Raw genomic sequence first — 14,585 nt, 5'->3', positions numbered from 1 at the left:
TTTTTGTTTTTAGGTTACTTGTCTGCAAGACTTTTTTGGTGATGATGATGTTTTTATTGCATGTGGACCTGAAAAATTCCGTTATGCCCAAGATGACTTTGTCCTGGATCACAGTGGTAAGGCAGTTCATTGACCATATAGCAACCCTGAGGTGGAGGTTTGGGATTTAGTCCTTGGTGCCTGATGAGTGGTCTGGCATGTTGGAGAAAGAGGGCTTAGCAGTACTCTTTGAACTAATGAAAGTAGAGAATAAAATGGAAGTTTTTGCCTAGTTGTAAAAAGCAAACAAAAAACTTAATTGACATAGCTTTCATTTTTTAGAATTTGGTTCTGTCTCTTTTTACTACATTTTTTTGCTGCTGAAGTGGATTTCCTGCCCTCTTTCGAATGACTATGCCACCTTTAATATATGGATAGCACTGAATCTGAAACAGCAGTATATTTTTCATATACATAAAGGGATAATAACTAAATTTTAATAGTGGTTATTTCAGGTTTCCTTGCCTCATTGTTTTGTTTTCAACTTTTTAAAAACAATAAAATGCATTGTTTATATTTTCAGAAAAAAAAAGCATTTTCATGGGTGGAATAAGAAAAGCCCTTTCTCCTGATTGTAACCTATATAGAGAGTTTTCAACTATTTAGCAATATCAGTAATTTCAAATGTTTGTCTTGTGGATTTTTTTTTTCATCTTGTCTTGAATTAATTGAATTAATTTTAAACCTATTGTAGTAATAGTGATTATTTTGGTGGATAGTAGTCAGTTTCATCCAATAAATGAGGTAAAATCATACAGACATTATTTTTCACAAGGAGAGGGATATTAGTGATAAAAGTCTCACTCCTCGGATTTGGGAATAGGAAAGTTGAGTGTTCAAGTGAGCCCAGCAGTAGACCCTGTCCAGATGCAGTGATTCTGATAGCCCAGAATTAGAGATACACATTACCAGGCCCTTAAACTTTTAAAATTCAAGATGATACATTCTGGGGCACCAAACTTCTTGTGTGATTCTTTCAAATTACACTCAGTCACTTGTTTTGGGCTGATTTCTCTACTTTATGCTTGAAGCTCATTTATCTTTTTTCTTTTTCACTGCTGTCAGATTTCTTTGTTGTTTTCTGTTCTGTCTTGTATGCTTTTAGATAGGCCTTGCTTTGAACTGGTAATATCTGGAAAATCCTTAAAGAATTGCAGATAATTCCATTTTGTATTACCTATGTTAAGGCTCTCTGCCCTCCTCAGGGGTGGTTAAGTTTGAAGCATGCATTTACACATTATATTTTATATCTTTCTTGACTTTAGCTTAACTTCATTTCTTAATATTTCTTTGATGTATTAGTTATTTTGAAAGCAGAAACACTGAAACTGTGTTCTAAACTATAATGTTAAGTTGGACAACAATGACAAAACATTCATTGAGCACTTACTACACTACGTATGTGCCAGGCATCAGACCCAGTGCTGCACCTGTATGTTATGAATTTACAAAATCTAGTTGGGTCATTTTTAGTTTTTTGTTATTATTGACCATTAATGGACTCCAATAGACAGAAGTAGATGAAAGATGCTGATGTCTTCTCTCTCAATCATTATTTACTTAACCTTCTGCAAACTGAGAGATAATAATAGTGCCTTTTGGGGCCTCTCCGGTGGTGCAGCAGGTTGAGCACTGCGCTGTGAAGGTGTCCGCAGCCTCTGCAGCGCAGATTCGATTCCTGGCCAGCCAGGGAGAAACCTGCACGGTGGCAGACCTCTCCTGCCTCACCCCCTGCTCCGCTCAACAGTGTCTTAGGTCCGTCTGCCTCTTCTGTTTCCACTCTGTCTCTGGTGAATTCTCTCACCCTCTGTACCCCAGCTCTTATATAAATAAATAAATAAAATAATAGTGCCTTTTCCTAAAATTCTGTAAGGGTCAAATCAGTTAACACGTGCCAAGTTGTTAGAAGGGTGCCTGTTACATAGTATATGCTAATGCTATTGTTGTTGACATTATTATACCACCATCAGCTATAAAATTTTATGATAAAAGCAAGTTTCAGACCTAATTCGGCCACAGGTACTGTTGTAGAGCAACCCCGATACAAAACGGGGTGCCTGACTGTGGGTCCTCACCCGCGCGCTTAAAAGGACTTATCAATGCTCTACTGCAGGCACACGTGAAAGGTTAATAAAAGGTTTATTTACAAGGGAAGGGGAAATGAGGAAATGTATAGCTCAGGGAGAAAAGTGGGAGACAAAGTTTTAAATGAGTCCTACCCGATCCGCCAATCAGGAATCCCAAATGGCGCTCTGAGAGCTGGCCGCCAGCCAGGAGCGGTGAAGCCAGGAGCCATGAAGCCAGGAGGCGAGTGATCGTGAGCCAGAGAGCCCAAGGCCCACGTGTTTGGTTTTTATACCCAACCTGGCTGCCCAACTCCATCCTCAGGTCCCAGCCACCCTCCCTTGGTGGTGATGGGATTTGTCTTTCCCAATGTCTTGATGGCTTTAGTCTGGAGTGGGGGTGGGGTCCACAAAGCCTGTATGGGATTAACTCAGGACATTATTTCCCCCTAACAGTACATCTATCAGGAGGTAAAGATTTTTAAAAATCAGTTTTTTAACTTCTAGCTTTGACATTCCTTATCTGTGCTTACAGGCTTCTTGACAATATCTTGCATAAAGATCTATTCAAAATTCATTAAATTCAGGTAAACTAGTCTTAGGTAACAAAACACTACATTAGGAGTTGGAGGCAGGGCTGGCTCAGATTCCTAAACCTAAGGCATAGGTCTGAAGTTCTGGTTATTAGCTCTCTAGATTTATACATCCTTCCTCATGAAGAGTGGCAGTGCCTTTAAAATGTTTGTAACTAATCCACATGCCACTGTTTTCAACAATGGAATACTTTCCAACATTCATAATGTTAATTAACTAAACTGAAGTTGCAACAGTCCCTTCTGAGTGAGGTTTTGATTAGAGCCTTTCAAATGCTAACTAGCTTCCCCTGGTGTCTATTTCCCTGATTAGTGCACTTCACATGTTAATTTATTGCCCTTGGGGTATAGATGAAAACCAACCCACATTTGAATTTTCCTGTATAAATTGAAGTATTTTAACATAAATTACAGACAATGTGCTACCTAATTTAATCCTTACAACAAGTTTATGATGCAGATTTCACTCAACCCAATTTCATAGGGGGAAAAAATAACTGAGACTTAGAACCTCACCAAGGTCCCCCAGGTAACAAAGTCAAATCCATGATTCATCCAAAATCTGCAGGACTCCAAAACTCAGGCTCTTAATTATTCAAATTAGAAGTGATTATTTTAGCTGTAATTAGTTCTGGTACTCTAAATGCTGTTTTAGTTGGTACCTTACGGAAAGACTAGAGCTAACTGCTTAAAGCTGGAAAGATGAAAAATAAGACAGGAAGATGAAGAGTAAGTTTGAATTCCATACTCTCTCACACTAAGATTATCAGTTTGGAAAGAATAAAATTGTATATCCTGTCCCTGTTGGTGCAACTAGCTAAAGTCGCACTGTTTAGCCAGTGGTGTGTGTGCATCAAGTCAGGACATTGGGGTTCCATTTTCACTGAGAATGTCGCCTGGAACAATGAACAAGGTGATGCATAAGATGGGTAACCTCAGTTGTACTTCTGGGATGGTTACTTTGTCTATGATAGCTCTTTAACAATAATAGAAAAAACATCAGGTAATAAATGGTGCCAGGCAGTAACTTTCTTTGGCTTGCATTAAAACCAGACCTATTTAACGCACTTTCTTTCTAGAATGCCGTGTCTTGAAGTCATCTTATTCTCGCTCCTCAACTGTTAAATATTCTGGATCCAAAAGCCCTGGAACCTCTCGACGCAGCAAATCACCAGCTTCAGGTAAATTAAGAGAAAAGAAAAGAATGTTACTAGTGCACATCTTTCTCAGCTTTTTATAGTTATTATGAACGAGGAGTTGTTTTCATATGCAGCCAGATTCCAAAACAACATATAGATGACATGGTTTTTAAAAACAAAAATTTAAATCTCTTTTGCCAGGTTTGTCTCCTAAGAAACTTGCTTGTTTTGTTCTGACACATTTTCTCAAGAAGTTTTATTATTTAGATTCCTTCCCTGGTATTTACATAGAAGTATTTCATACTCTATTATCTGTTTTCTTCTCTAATAGGTTGAAAACATGTACCCAACACAGAAATGTAGTTAGTTGATAAGTTTCCATAGGCTTTTTCTTCATCAACCAATTTAATAGTCACCATAGTAATTATTGTTGGAAAATAGTAATGTATTTAAGAGTCAGACGTAGTTGTAATTCAGTTTCTTGCAGATCCTAAGCCTATAGGTTTGTCATAATTTTGACATTTCAAGAATTAAAAGTATGCATATCTTGACCATGCTGATTCTACTAGGTTTGTTTATAATAATTATAAAAAATTTGCTGATCCAATTTCCCAATAAGAGAAAGATGGTGAAAAACTGTGATTTTAATTTTGGGAAATCTAGACCCTAGATACCAGTTGTATCAGTTGAAAACTGTCCCAAGTATCAAACTTTTTATAAAAGACTGAGTGTTTTGGATATTGCACTTTGCAGTTCTCCTGCAGAACCTGCTCCACTTTCTTTAGGTCAGGTGGTTTTACCCTTCTTTTTGTATACACATCTAGCTAGATCTGCTGAATAACCACTGTCCTTACTATCTCCTCCTCTGTATATACTGAATGAGTACAGTAAAGAGGGCTGGCCTCTACTCCAGTGCCTATTCTACAGCCAAATCCCCAGGTGAGCCATGGTTATTATGGCTTTGTCGCTCTGCTGGGCTTTTGTTTTTGTCTTTTGCCACATTTCTGTTTCCTTTTGCTCCATTTCCATGACTGTATCTGGCTTGTACCAGTGTAACTCTGTGTGAAGTGCTTCCCAGTGCATAGGCCGCTATATTAGAAAGCCAGTCACCATCAGAAGATCAAGCGCCAGCCGTGTTACCACAGTCCAAGAAGGCATGTCACCTCCAGGGGTCTATCTCTAGTCAATTTAGGAAAATTCTCTATTTTGGGAAATGATCTGTTCTTGAAAAAGGTGGTTATGAATATGAAATGGCCATAGGAACAATTATATTCTTCTATTCTCTCCTGCCTCCTCAAACCTGGAGTTAATAGACTCAACAGCCACTCTACAAACACTGAGACTGAGTATTTTTAACTGAAATTATGTCTGCTATTACTTATTTCAAATCAAACTCTGCTTTCTGTGTCTCAAACACTGCAATAGCTAATGGAACATGGAATTTACATAAATACACTGAACTAAGCTTACCAGATTGTAGATAAAGATTTTGTCAGGTTCTTAGCTTTTGATATGCTAGGTTTGCAAGTACTTATTATATCATAAAATAATTAAAGATAGACAGTACTTTGAAAGAGTTTATGTAGGTCAAGTTCAGATGGGATGATGATTAGAAGACTCTTACCTAAAATTCATTGTACTGAATCCAATTTTGTTTCCCCAAGGTCTAAAGAGGAAAACTAACTTACTGTTCACAGCTACATCTGTCTTGCACCTATTTCATAACATAATCTAAAATATGTATAAATATTTTTAAAAAGCTTGAATTTGGAATGCTTAGCAGTTGGTTCTAGAAAATCTTAGAACGCCAGAACCCGAAATTTTAACTGAGTTTTTGTCTGAGTTTGGGTAAATAGTAAATGCATTATACTCATCAGAGGGTCAATGGCTTCTTCACAAGAAACGAACCCAAAAGTGTGTTCAGCTTATGCTGCAGTTAATAAAAGTGAGGTCTGAGTCAGTTGCTGGGATTTACCTGTGATTCTGAAGAAAGTTGCTATTTTCATACCAGGTTCTCTTCCCACTCTCCAATGCCAGGAAGGAGAAGTTTTGTATTATTAAACGTCACAGTACTTAGAAATATATCTTGCTTTTACAGACTACTTTAGCTGTGCTGAAAATTCAGAAAATTCTGGGGAAAATTTGAAATTTTAGAGTAAGCTAGTAACTTTATAAACATAATAATGCACTTTTTAAATATTGGCACAGAATACTGCTGGGCATGGAGTCTGGTTGACTGCCTGCCTCAGCAACTCTCAGCAACTCTCTCAGCTGAATACTGTGCAAGAAACACATAGAAATCAATCTGGATAACATAGTTAACATACTTTGAGTCTTAAGCTAGAAATCCAAAGCAAGATTTCTTTGTGAGTCTTTCATATACCACCAAATGTGTGTGTGTGTGTGTGTACACTTATATACATATTCAGAGCAAACAAAAATCCCAAATTTATTTCTTACTTACAGTTGAGGGGAGGAGTGGGTAAAAGCTTTGTTTGAGAGAGAACATGGGGGTGAGAGGGGTGGTCAGTGAAGGAGTAGGAACATTGTGATGTTGTTGGTAGCTGCACATCTCCCTGTTGGCAGCTGTGTGAGGGGAGAGGGCACAGTGCCCACTCTCACAGGTCTCACCCTCCAAAGTTTAAGGTGAAGTGTGCAAATAAATGATACTGAGACTCAGTAGAGAACTTTTTTTTAACCCCCAAATGTTTTATTTTGTTTGGTTTTTGGATAGACCCTGTTTCATCCTCAAACCATCCCTCCCGCATGTCTCTGCATCCATTCAAAGGATCCAGCAATTCCACTCCTAGGTATTTACCCAAAGGACACAGAAACAGTAATTCCAAAGGGCACCTGCACCACTATGTTTATAGCAGCACTATTTATAATAGCTAAGCTATGGAAGCAACCCAAATGCCCAAAAATAGATGACTGGATCAAGAAGATGTGGTACATGTACATAATGGAATATTACTCAACAATCAACAAAGATAAACACATGCAGTTTGCAGCAACATGGATGAATCTAGAAGGGATCATGCTCAGCTAAATAAGTCAGAAAGAAAAAGAAAAACACTGATGGTCTCGGGCCTCCCCGGTGGCGCAGTGGTTGAGCGCTGGGTTGCGAAGCTGCCCGCAGCCTCTGCGGCGCTGGTTCGATCCCCGGCTGCTCCCCGGCCACTGGAGGAGGGTCCCACATGGCATGCAGACCTCTCCTGCCGCCCGCTGCTCCCCTCAGCAGTGTACTTCGGTCCTTCTGCCTGCTCTGCTCCCCGCTCTGGCTCTGGTGAATTCTCTCACCCTCCTGTGCTTCTGACTGTACCCAGTGCATGTATAAACAAACAAACAAACAAACAAATAAATAAAAAAAACATGCCTCTATTAAAAAAAAAAAAAAAACACTGATGGTCTCACTCATAGCAGGAATTTAGAAAACCTAAATAAGAGACCAGGAAAAAGACTAATCAATGCAAAGTAAAAATCAAAATCAACAAGCAACTATAAACCAGAGACACGAGGGTAGGGGGGTAGGGGGGAGGGAGGGCAGGGAAAGGAAGGACTAGAGTCAAAATAAGGGGGAGGAGCAATTGTATGGGGAATATAACCAAAATGAAAATGCATACATTGTGCAAAGATGATAAAAAGATATAAGAATTATATAAAATAAAATATTTAAATAAAAAAACAAAGGAACATCAGTAGCCCGGGAGACGGGGAGCTGCTCTGTGGCATCCTGAGAGATGTAGCCCCCATAAGTGATTGGTTGTAAGCATGGGGCAAAACTAGATGTTCGCCTAGAAAAACTAGCAGGAGATTTTTTTCCCCCAGTTATTCTATTGGTCCACTCTACCCGAACACCAGATATTGAAATAGTAAACAATCGTACTTCAAGAAAGCAAAATACCCCAACCACCCTAAAATTGTGGGGGTCGTATTATGTAGCATTTTTAGTTATTGCTGTTGTGGGGTTGACTGGGAACCCCTCTTCTTAGCTACTGGAGAATTTAAAAGATGCTACTTGTAGGTCATACAATATCTCTAGAAGAAAGAAAGAACCATTTACAGGCAATACTGTGGCTTGTAATATAGCCCAGGCTCAGAAAAATGTCACCCTTTCAATAAAAACATGCATTTAACTTTTTCAAAGTCGGGCCTTAGAAAAATATATATACTTTTGCCATTACTGAAATGGTTTTCATAATAATAAAACAACCTTAATTCTCAATCTGTGCCACCATGTTTACAGATTGGCTCATTGAGCTTTTAGTCTAGAGAGGACATTTTTAAAGAACCTTCCAAATGCTGTGGGCTACATGTGACTCAGTATCTTTATAACAGAGTTATTTAGGGGTAAATATGTAGTTATTTAGGGGTAAATATGTAGTTACTGACACCAGTTAAATTTCTAGCTGTGAGTTTTGCTAAGAAACTATGTTGAGGGAGGGATTAGGTATGTTTATAGGAAGTTAGTAAATTAGATCATCATTTGTAGGAGTCTTATTCTATTACTGCTCCAAGAAAGCCTTTGTTATCAACATGGTGTCTATTAACAGTACTCAGAAACTGGAGTAGAAAACTGGTAATCTCTTATAGATAGCTCTGTGCAATGAAGAAAAAATGGAATAAAATCCAGTCTCTGCTCACAGCAAGTTGATTAGTTTATTGCCCATAATAATCTCTTATGTGAATTCCTATCCCAGGTCCCTTTAAAGAAAAATTTTTAAAGCAATAACATTAATTGAAATTTAATTGAGCAATAATTGGCCCTTTTTTGTACTCTTCAAAGCCACTCATTAATCATACAATTATCTAAATATCCACAAGCATTTGTTAAGAAAATCTAGATAACTGATAATTACTTTAAAGTAGTGTTGAATTAGAAAAATTAAAGGTGGTAATTTAAAAATAACTGGAAAAAGTATTTACTGACTTTTTTTAAATGAGCAAATACTATAAACAAATGTGACTTCATGAACCCAGATGTCCCTATTAATGATGGCTTATCTAGTCATAATACTTGATCCAGGACATCTGCCTTCATCAAAGATTGGCAATTATTTAGAATAATAGTTGTCTGTTCCTTGTGTTGTAAAAAATTTTTAAAAAGCAGGTGGACTTTGTTTTTCTTTCCATAGAGTTGAATGGCACTTTTCATCTACTTTAGACAAAAGCATTGAGGAAAAGGGATTACCAGTATTTCTTGGATGATTGAAAAACAATCTTACCAATACTAGATGTTAACTATCATCTTCGTGAAATTACAGCAGAAATAGAACCAGGTGATAAAAGTAGGAATGATCATGAATCACACTGAAGTATCTGACCAGCATTCTTCATATAAAATCTGCAAAGTAACCTTCCTGAACAGCCACAGCCTATCCTCTTCTTTCATAGGCTTGAAACTGAGCTTTTGACCTAAGTCAAAAGTTCGATCAGAAATAGATGTAAATGTGGAGGGGAATGTATTAAAGTCACCAAGATTTGCTAAGTAATGGAGAAGTAAAAGAAAGAAAATAGAAGGAATTAGAAATAACTAATCAAAATAAAAAGAAAGTTGAAGAGTGTATTTTTAGACTTTCAAACAAATAAATGAATATTACAAGGAAGTGACCAGTAAGTTTCCCCTTCCATAAAGAACATACTTAGTAAATATGTTTTGGGTTGTGCTAGTGTTGATTTGGGAGAGCCCTAAGAAATTCTTAGTTATTCAGATTAGTATTTACCAAGACAGTAGATGTTGACAGTTACAGAACAACCTTCTAGTAAACCATTGCAAATGCAATAGCCATTCATTCCTCTACCCTTGCGCACAGGCACGCTATCTGAACAAGTTCTTGTAGTACATTTCTAATCCCATAATGCTCTATATATTTGTTTATGTCACTGTCAAAAAACTGACTTAAAATGTCTATTTTCACACCTTATTTGTTTGATACTGTGTCTGTAATACAATAAGATACATTATTTTTGCTTTTTGCTGATTTCCCATCTGCTTTGAGCTTTAAATGAATTGAAGCTTCATTGCAGCTATATTGCGCATGTGCTGTCTTTACATGTTCTGGTTATTTTGGATTTTAATGAACTTGGTCTTCCTTGTCTCCCGGTCAGTTAATGGAACCCCAAGCAGCCAGCTTTCTACTCCTAAATCTACGAAATCCTCCAGTTCTTCTCCAACTAGCCCAGGAAGTTTCAGAGGATTAAAGGTATGAAATACAAAGTGTGGCAAGTTTAGGTAATTTTATTATTTTGAGTTGCATCCAGGCATGCTTCATTTTATTGCAATCTGCACTTACTGTGCATCTTGCAAATGGAAGGTTTGGGGACCTCCCTGGTGGCACAGGGGTTAAAGACTCAGTGCTATCAAGCTATCGCCAGCTACTACAGCACGAGTTCGATCCCTGGCCAGGGAGCTACCCACATAGCGCAGCAGATGCTGCTCCCTTCAGCAGTGTATTTCAGTAGATGCTCCTGTTCTGCTCCCCACTCTGTCTCTGATGAATCCTCTCACCCTCCTTGAGCCTCTGGCCTACACTGCAGCTCTTGTATGCATAAATTAATTAAATCTTTTTAAGAATTAACAAGTTAAAGGTTTGTGGCAACTCTGTCAAGCAAGTTTATTGGTGCCATTTTGTTCAACAGCTCTCATGATGGTTAATGTTGTTTTTTAGCAGTAAGGTATTTTGAAATTAAGAGAGCCTCCATCAAGGACTGGAACTGATTTAGAATAATAGTTGTCTGTTCCTTGTGTTGCAAATTTTTTTAAAAAGCAGGTGGACTCTGTTTTTCTTTCCATAGAGTTGAATGGCAGTTTTCATCTACGTTAGACAAAAGCTTTGAGGAAAAAGGGGTTACCAGTATTTCTTGGATGATTAAAAAACAGTTATACCAATTACACCAAATTAAGGCATGTGTGTTGTTTTGAAAATAAATGATATTATTGCACACTTAATACGCTATAATATAGCATAAATGTAACTTTTACATGCACTGGGAAACCAAAAAGTTTTTTGACTCACTTTATTACAGTGTTTGCTTGATTGCGGTGGGCTGGAACCAATATGCAATATCACTGAGATGGTTTAGAAGTTTAATTTGTTACTACTAGGTGTAGTAACAAATCTTAAAGTGAGGAATTTAGGGTTGATGACCTGGCTTTGAATTCTGTGTCTGGTTTCATTTTGTAGTTTAGGCCAACTCCCTTAGCTCTTCTGATCAGAAGTGTTTCCATCTCTTTAATGGGGATGAAAGGTTGTGGTTAGGGTTAAACACAATGTAATATAGTAAGCAGTTTTCGTATTATTAAAATTATTTACAATGGCAAAGCCATTTTTAACATTTCTCAAAATGTTAAAAATAGATCTACCATATAACCCAGCAATTCACTCCTAAATATCTACCCAAAGGATTAAAAAAAAAAAACAGCACTAATTCAAAAGATATATAGGCTATGTTCATAGCAGCACTATTTACAATAGCCAAGTTATGGAATTAACCTAAGTCTCCAAGAATAGATGGGTGGATAAACAACGTATGGTATACACACAAAGGAATACTACACACCTATAAAAATAGATGAAATTTGGTCATTTGCAACAACCTGGAATGAACTGGAGGGAATTAGGCTAAGCAAAATAAGTCAGAAGGAGAAGAACAAATACTGGATACTTTCACATATACATGGAATATAGAGAAAACAAAGGGCCCCTGAAAACAAAATCAGTAACCATAGAAATCTGGTTTTCAATCTAAAGTTGAGGCTCTCATGGGGGAAGAAGAACAAAATGAGTTGGGGGCCCATGGGCCATGGTGGAAGACACTGGGTGCCTTGGTGGTAGGTATGTATTTGGTAACATACACCTGAAGGATGTCTTCTTTACCTGTAAGTCATATATAGAGTGTAACGGTCAATGTTCCCTCACTAAAAGAAATTTAAAATAAAGATCTAGAGATCAAAAACGATTGCTAACATGATTTGATGTTGTGGAAGTCTAAGCTAGAGTGAAATACTAATATAATACATATGTATACAATAATAATACAAGGATTACATTCTCCGAAGCAGAGGCTGTTCATATTTGTCCCCCCTCCCTACCCCATCCCCGGCGTTTGCTTCAGGCAGGGCTGGGATCCTTGACTGAATCCTGCCTGTGGCCATCTGGGTACAACTTAGTCCCTGTGGTCTTGGTCATTTCACTCTTTTTTTGTTACCCGAGACCTAGGCCTCCATCTTTCTCCCTAATTCCATCATCAGCTGTACACAAGTTTCTCCCTTTTTGTGGCTGCCAGGAAGTCAGTTGATGCTTTTTAATGCTAGGGGTAATGCAGACAGAGTTGTGGAAGAGCAGTCAAATTTCTACAGTGAAGATTCATAGAATTTTAAAAAAAATTGATAAATTGTTAGTGCTGAGAATTATGTATCATTGTTCTCTTGTGCTAGGTGCATTTTTATTATTATAGTTACCCTGGCATATAGCACACAGTAAGTGCTCAGGATTGCTTGTTGATGTCAAAAAAGAGAAGATTAAAGGAAATGGTGATTAGTGGTCTGGACTGAAAATGAGATTATAAATAATGTAAAGAGAAATGGTCTTTCTATGACCCCACCCCTTTCTCCACCACCACACCTGAGGTCTGTGGGGTTTACCAACAGCTGTGAGACTTCCTCTGGTTTTCTTTCTCTCCTCTATAAAGTAAGGGCAGATTTGATTTTTCAGTGGTTTCAAAATGCTAGGATTATAGTTCTTTTAATGTGCAATATAGCTGTCTAAGAAGCTGGGGCATCTAATTCTCTTATGTTAAAGCTGACATAGAATCAGTGAATTTTACATTAAATATTAGTAGCTAAAGAAACCTCTGCTACACCAGTCAGCTTTTAAGACACAAAGCTAAACATCTCTGACCTCTGCTCTATGCTCACAGTCTGTGCTTTGTGCAAATTTCATCTCACTGTGGTGCCCAGCTATCCATGGAATATATTGTCCTCTGGATGAAAACCTGCCTTTGAAATATTGCAACTTGGTCTCGTTACTTACTGTACAAAATACCCTAATTTTGATGTCATTGTAAAGCTCTAGCCTGCGTCTACCCATGTTTGCGTTATTTTCTCTATTCAGTGGCATACAAGTAGAGAATTGCAGATAATTACCATTTGTTAGTGCTATGCTTTTTCTTTCCCCTTCATTTGAAGTAGCTTATTAAGATCAATTAGGAGGGAATGTCTGACAATGGAGGACTGTTTTTCACGGGCAGGAACTCTTTACACTATTTATCCTAGTTAGATGCTTTAATGGCTTTGGGGATAGATAATCTTTTTCTAGAAAACCGGAGAATTGACAAAAGCAAGCAAACCAAGCCAGAACAACACAGGCAGCTGTTGATACTAATGTCTGTCTCTCTACCAGCACATAGTTTTTGGCAGATGGGTTTTTTTAAACTCAGTTTTGGGAATTAAGCAAAGTTGGGTCAAAGGTAAGCAGAATTTTATAATGTGTAACAATTTTTCTTTGTGCCAGTTTCAGGGAGTCATGTTGATGTTTTGGCGGGGAGATTGAAGGAACTGAAAATGAGAATAGAGTGATGTGATTTTAATCTCTGGTCACAGCACATCAGTGACATTTTTGTCTGGCTGTTGAAAACTGAGATGAGAAAAAGAGCAGAAACACCCCATATCCCCACAGAAAGTACTCATAGTTTTTCAATAACACTTTAGTGAGGAAGACAGCTCTACTGCATTCACATGCATTCGTAGCAGGTCATGTTCTTTGAGCGACTGAACCAAAGACAAGAGAGGATGAAAGCAAAGCTTTCTTCAAATTGTGGATAATTTTAGTAGAATGGGAGTGTAAAAAATAGGGGGGCAACCAAGGAACTAAGTTTCTTTAAACTGAAAGCTGAAAGACAGTGGGACCACTGAGAAATTAGTCTTTGCTTGATTATAATTTTTGGTTATGTAACTAGAAAGTTACATAAAACCATAGAATGTGAACACTGGAACAATCTCTGGTCTTTTAGTCTTCATTTTATAGATGGAAAATCTAAGTTTCAGAGATGAGAAGTGACTTGTTCAAGGTCCCAATGGCCAGTTGGCACTACTGAACTTTCAGGGTCTTGGTTCTAACCTCTGACTTATCCCCCATCTCTGACTGGTTGGTTTGCTTCCATGAAACACAAGCACCCCAGCCGGGCTCCCCACAGTTACACCCTAGGTCGGTGTTATGGAAAAGCATGGCTGTGTAAGTCTTCTGGAGGGACGAGCTGGTGTGGTTTCCTTACTGAGTACCTGGTTTGGGATATGCACAAATGCTCTGAATAAGAAAGGGTGGAGCAGTTAGGAAAGGAACAAAGAGGAGAGGGTTTGGAATAGGAAGAGGCAATCCTAGTGTAGGGGAAAGACTGGATGAAGGCAGATAGAAGATACAGAATTTCTTGACAGGTTTCTTGAAGACCTGGGGAAGAGATTGCTCATAGGATTAATGGGAACTCTTCAAGTGAAATGGTCTACACTGTGTGCCTAGCACTGTACATGACCCCATAAAGCTTTAGTAAAATGACGAAATTCGCAATAGGATAGTGTTAGTGGTTTTCTTGGAAAGCTATTGGTGGAGCTCATTATTGTCAAGATTGACTCAGACTGGAAAGATATAGCGTAGTCCAGGACAAGCAAACAGCGTACTTGGCTATGAGGTACTGTCATGTGTTTGGCCAGTGATGGAAGCCGCTTCATGAGTATAGTGACGTAGCTGGGATTTGAA

The 14,585-nt window shown here is 38.1% G+C and overlaps 1 protein-coding gene across 8 annotated transcripts in view; it reads left to right on the top strand.

Annotated features, from left to right (window-relative positions):
- DCLK2 (doublecortin like kinase 2) overlaps positions 1–14,585 on the top strand; it is a 135,925-nt gene that overhangs the window by 71,540 nt on the left and 49,800 nt on the right. For 7 of the 8 annotated variants that reach the window (XR_005122631.2, XR_008550043.1, XR_008550042.1 and 4 more), the window contains exons 3-5: positions 14–116; positions 3,775–3,876; positions 9,943–10,037. Coding sequence is in view for 5 of the 8 variants with exons in the window: in XM_037497451.2 (XP_037353348.1) it covers positions 14–116; positions 3,775–3,876; positions 9,943–10,037 (300 nt within the window). In the remaining 3 variants the exon portion in view is untranslated. Of the gene's footprint in view, positions 1–13; positions 117–3,774; positions 3,877–4,722; positions 4,774–9,942; positions 10,038–14,585 lie in introns of all 8 variants that reach the window. The other variant, XM_037497448.1, reaches the window with a different exon arrangement.

This window comes from Talpa occidentalis, unplaced genomic scaffold, assembly GCF_014898055.3.
Source record: "Talpa occidentalis isolate TD23 unplaced genomic scaffold, MPIMG_talOcc4v2.1 talOcc4.8, whole genome shotgun sequence".
Taxonomy (NCBI): Eukaryota; Metazoa; Chordata; class Mammalia; order Eulipotyphla; family Talpidae; genus Talpa; species Talpa occidentalis.
The sequence above is the reverse complement of the archived record's forward strand: the minus strand, read 5'-3'. Positions and strand labels throughout refer to the sequence as shown.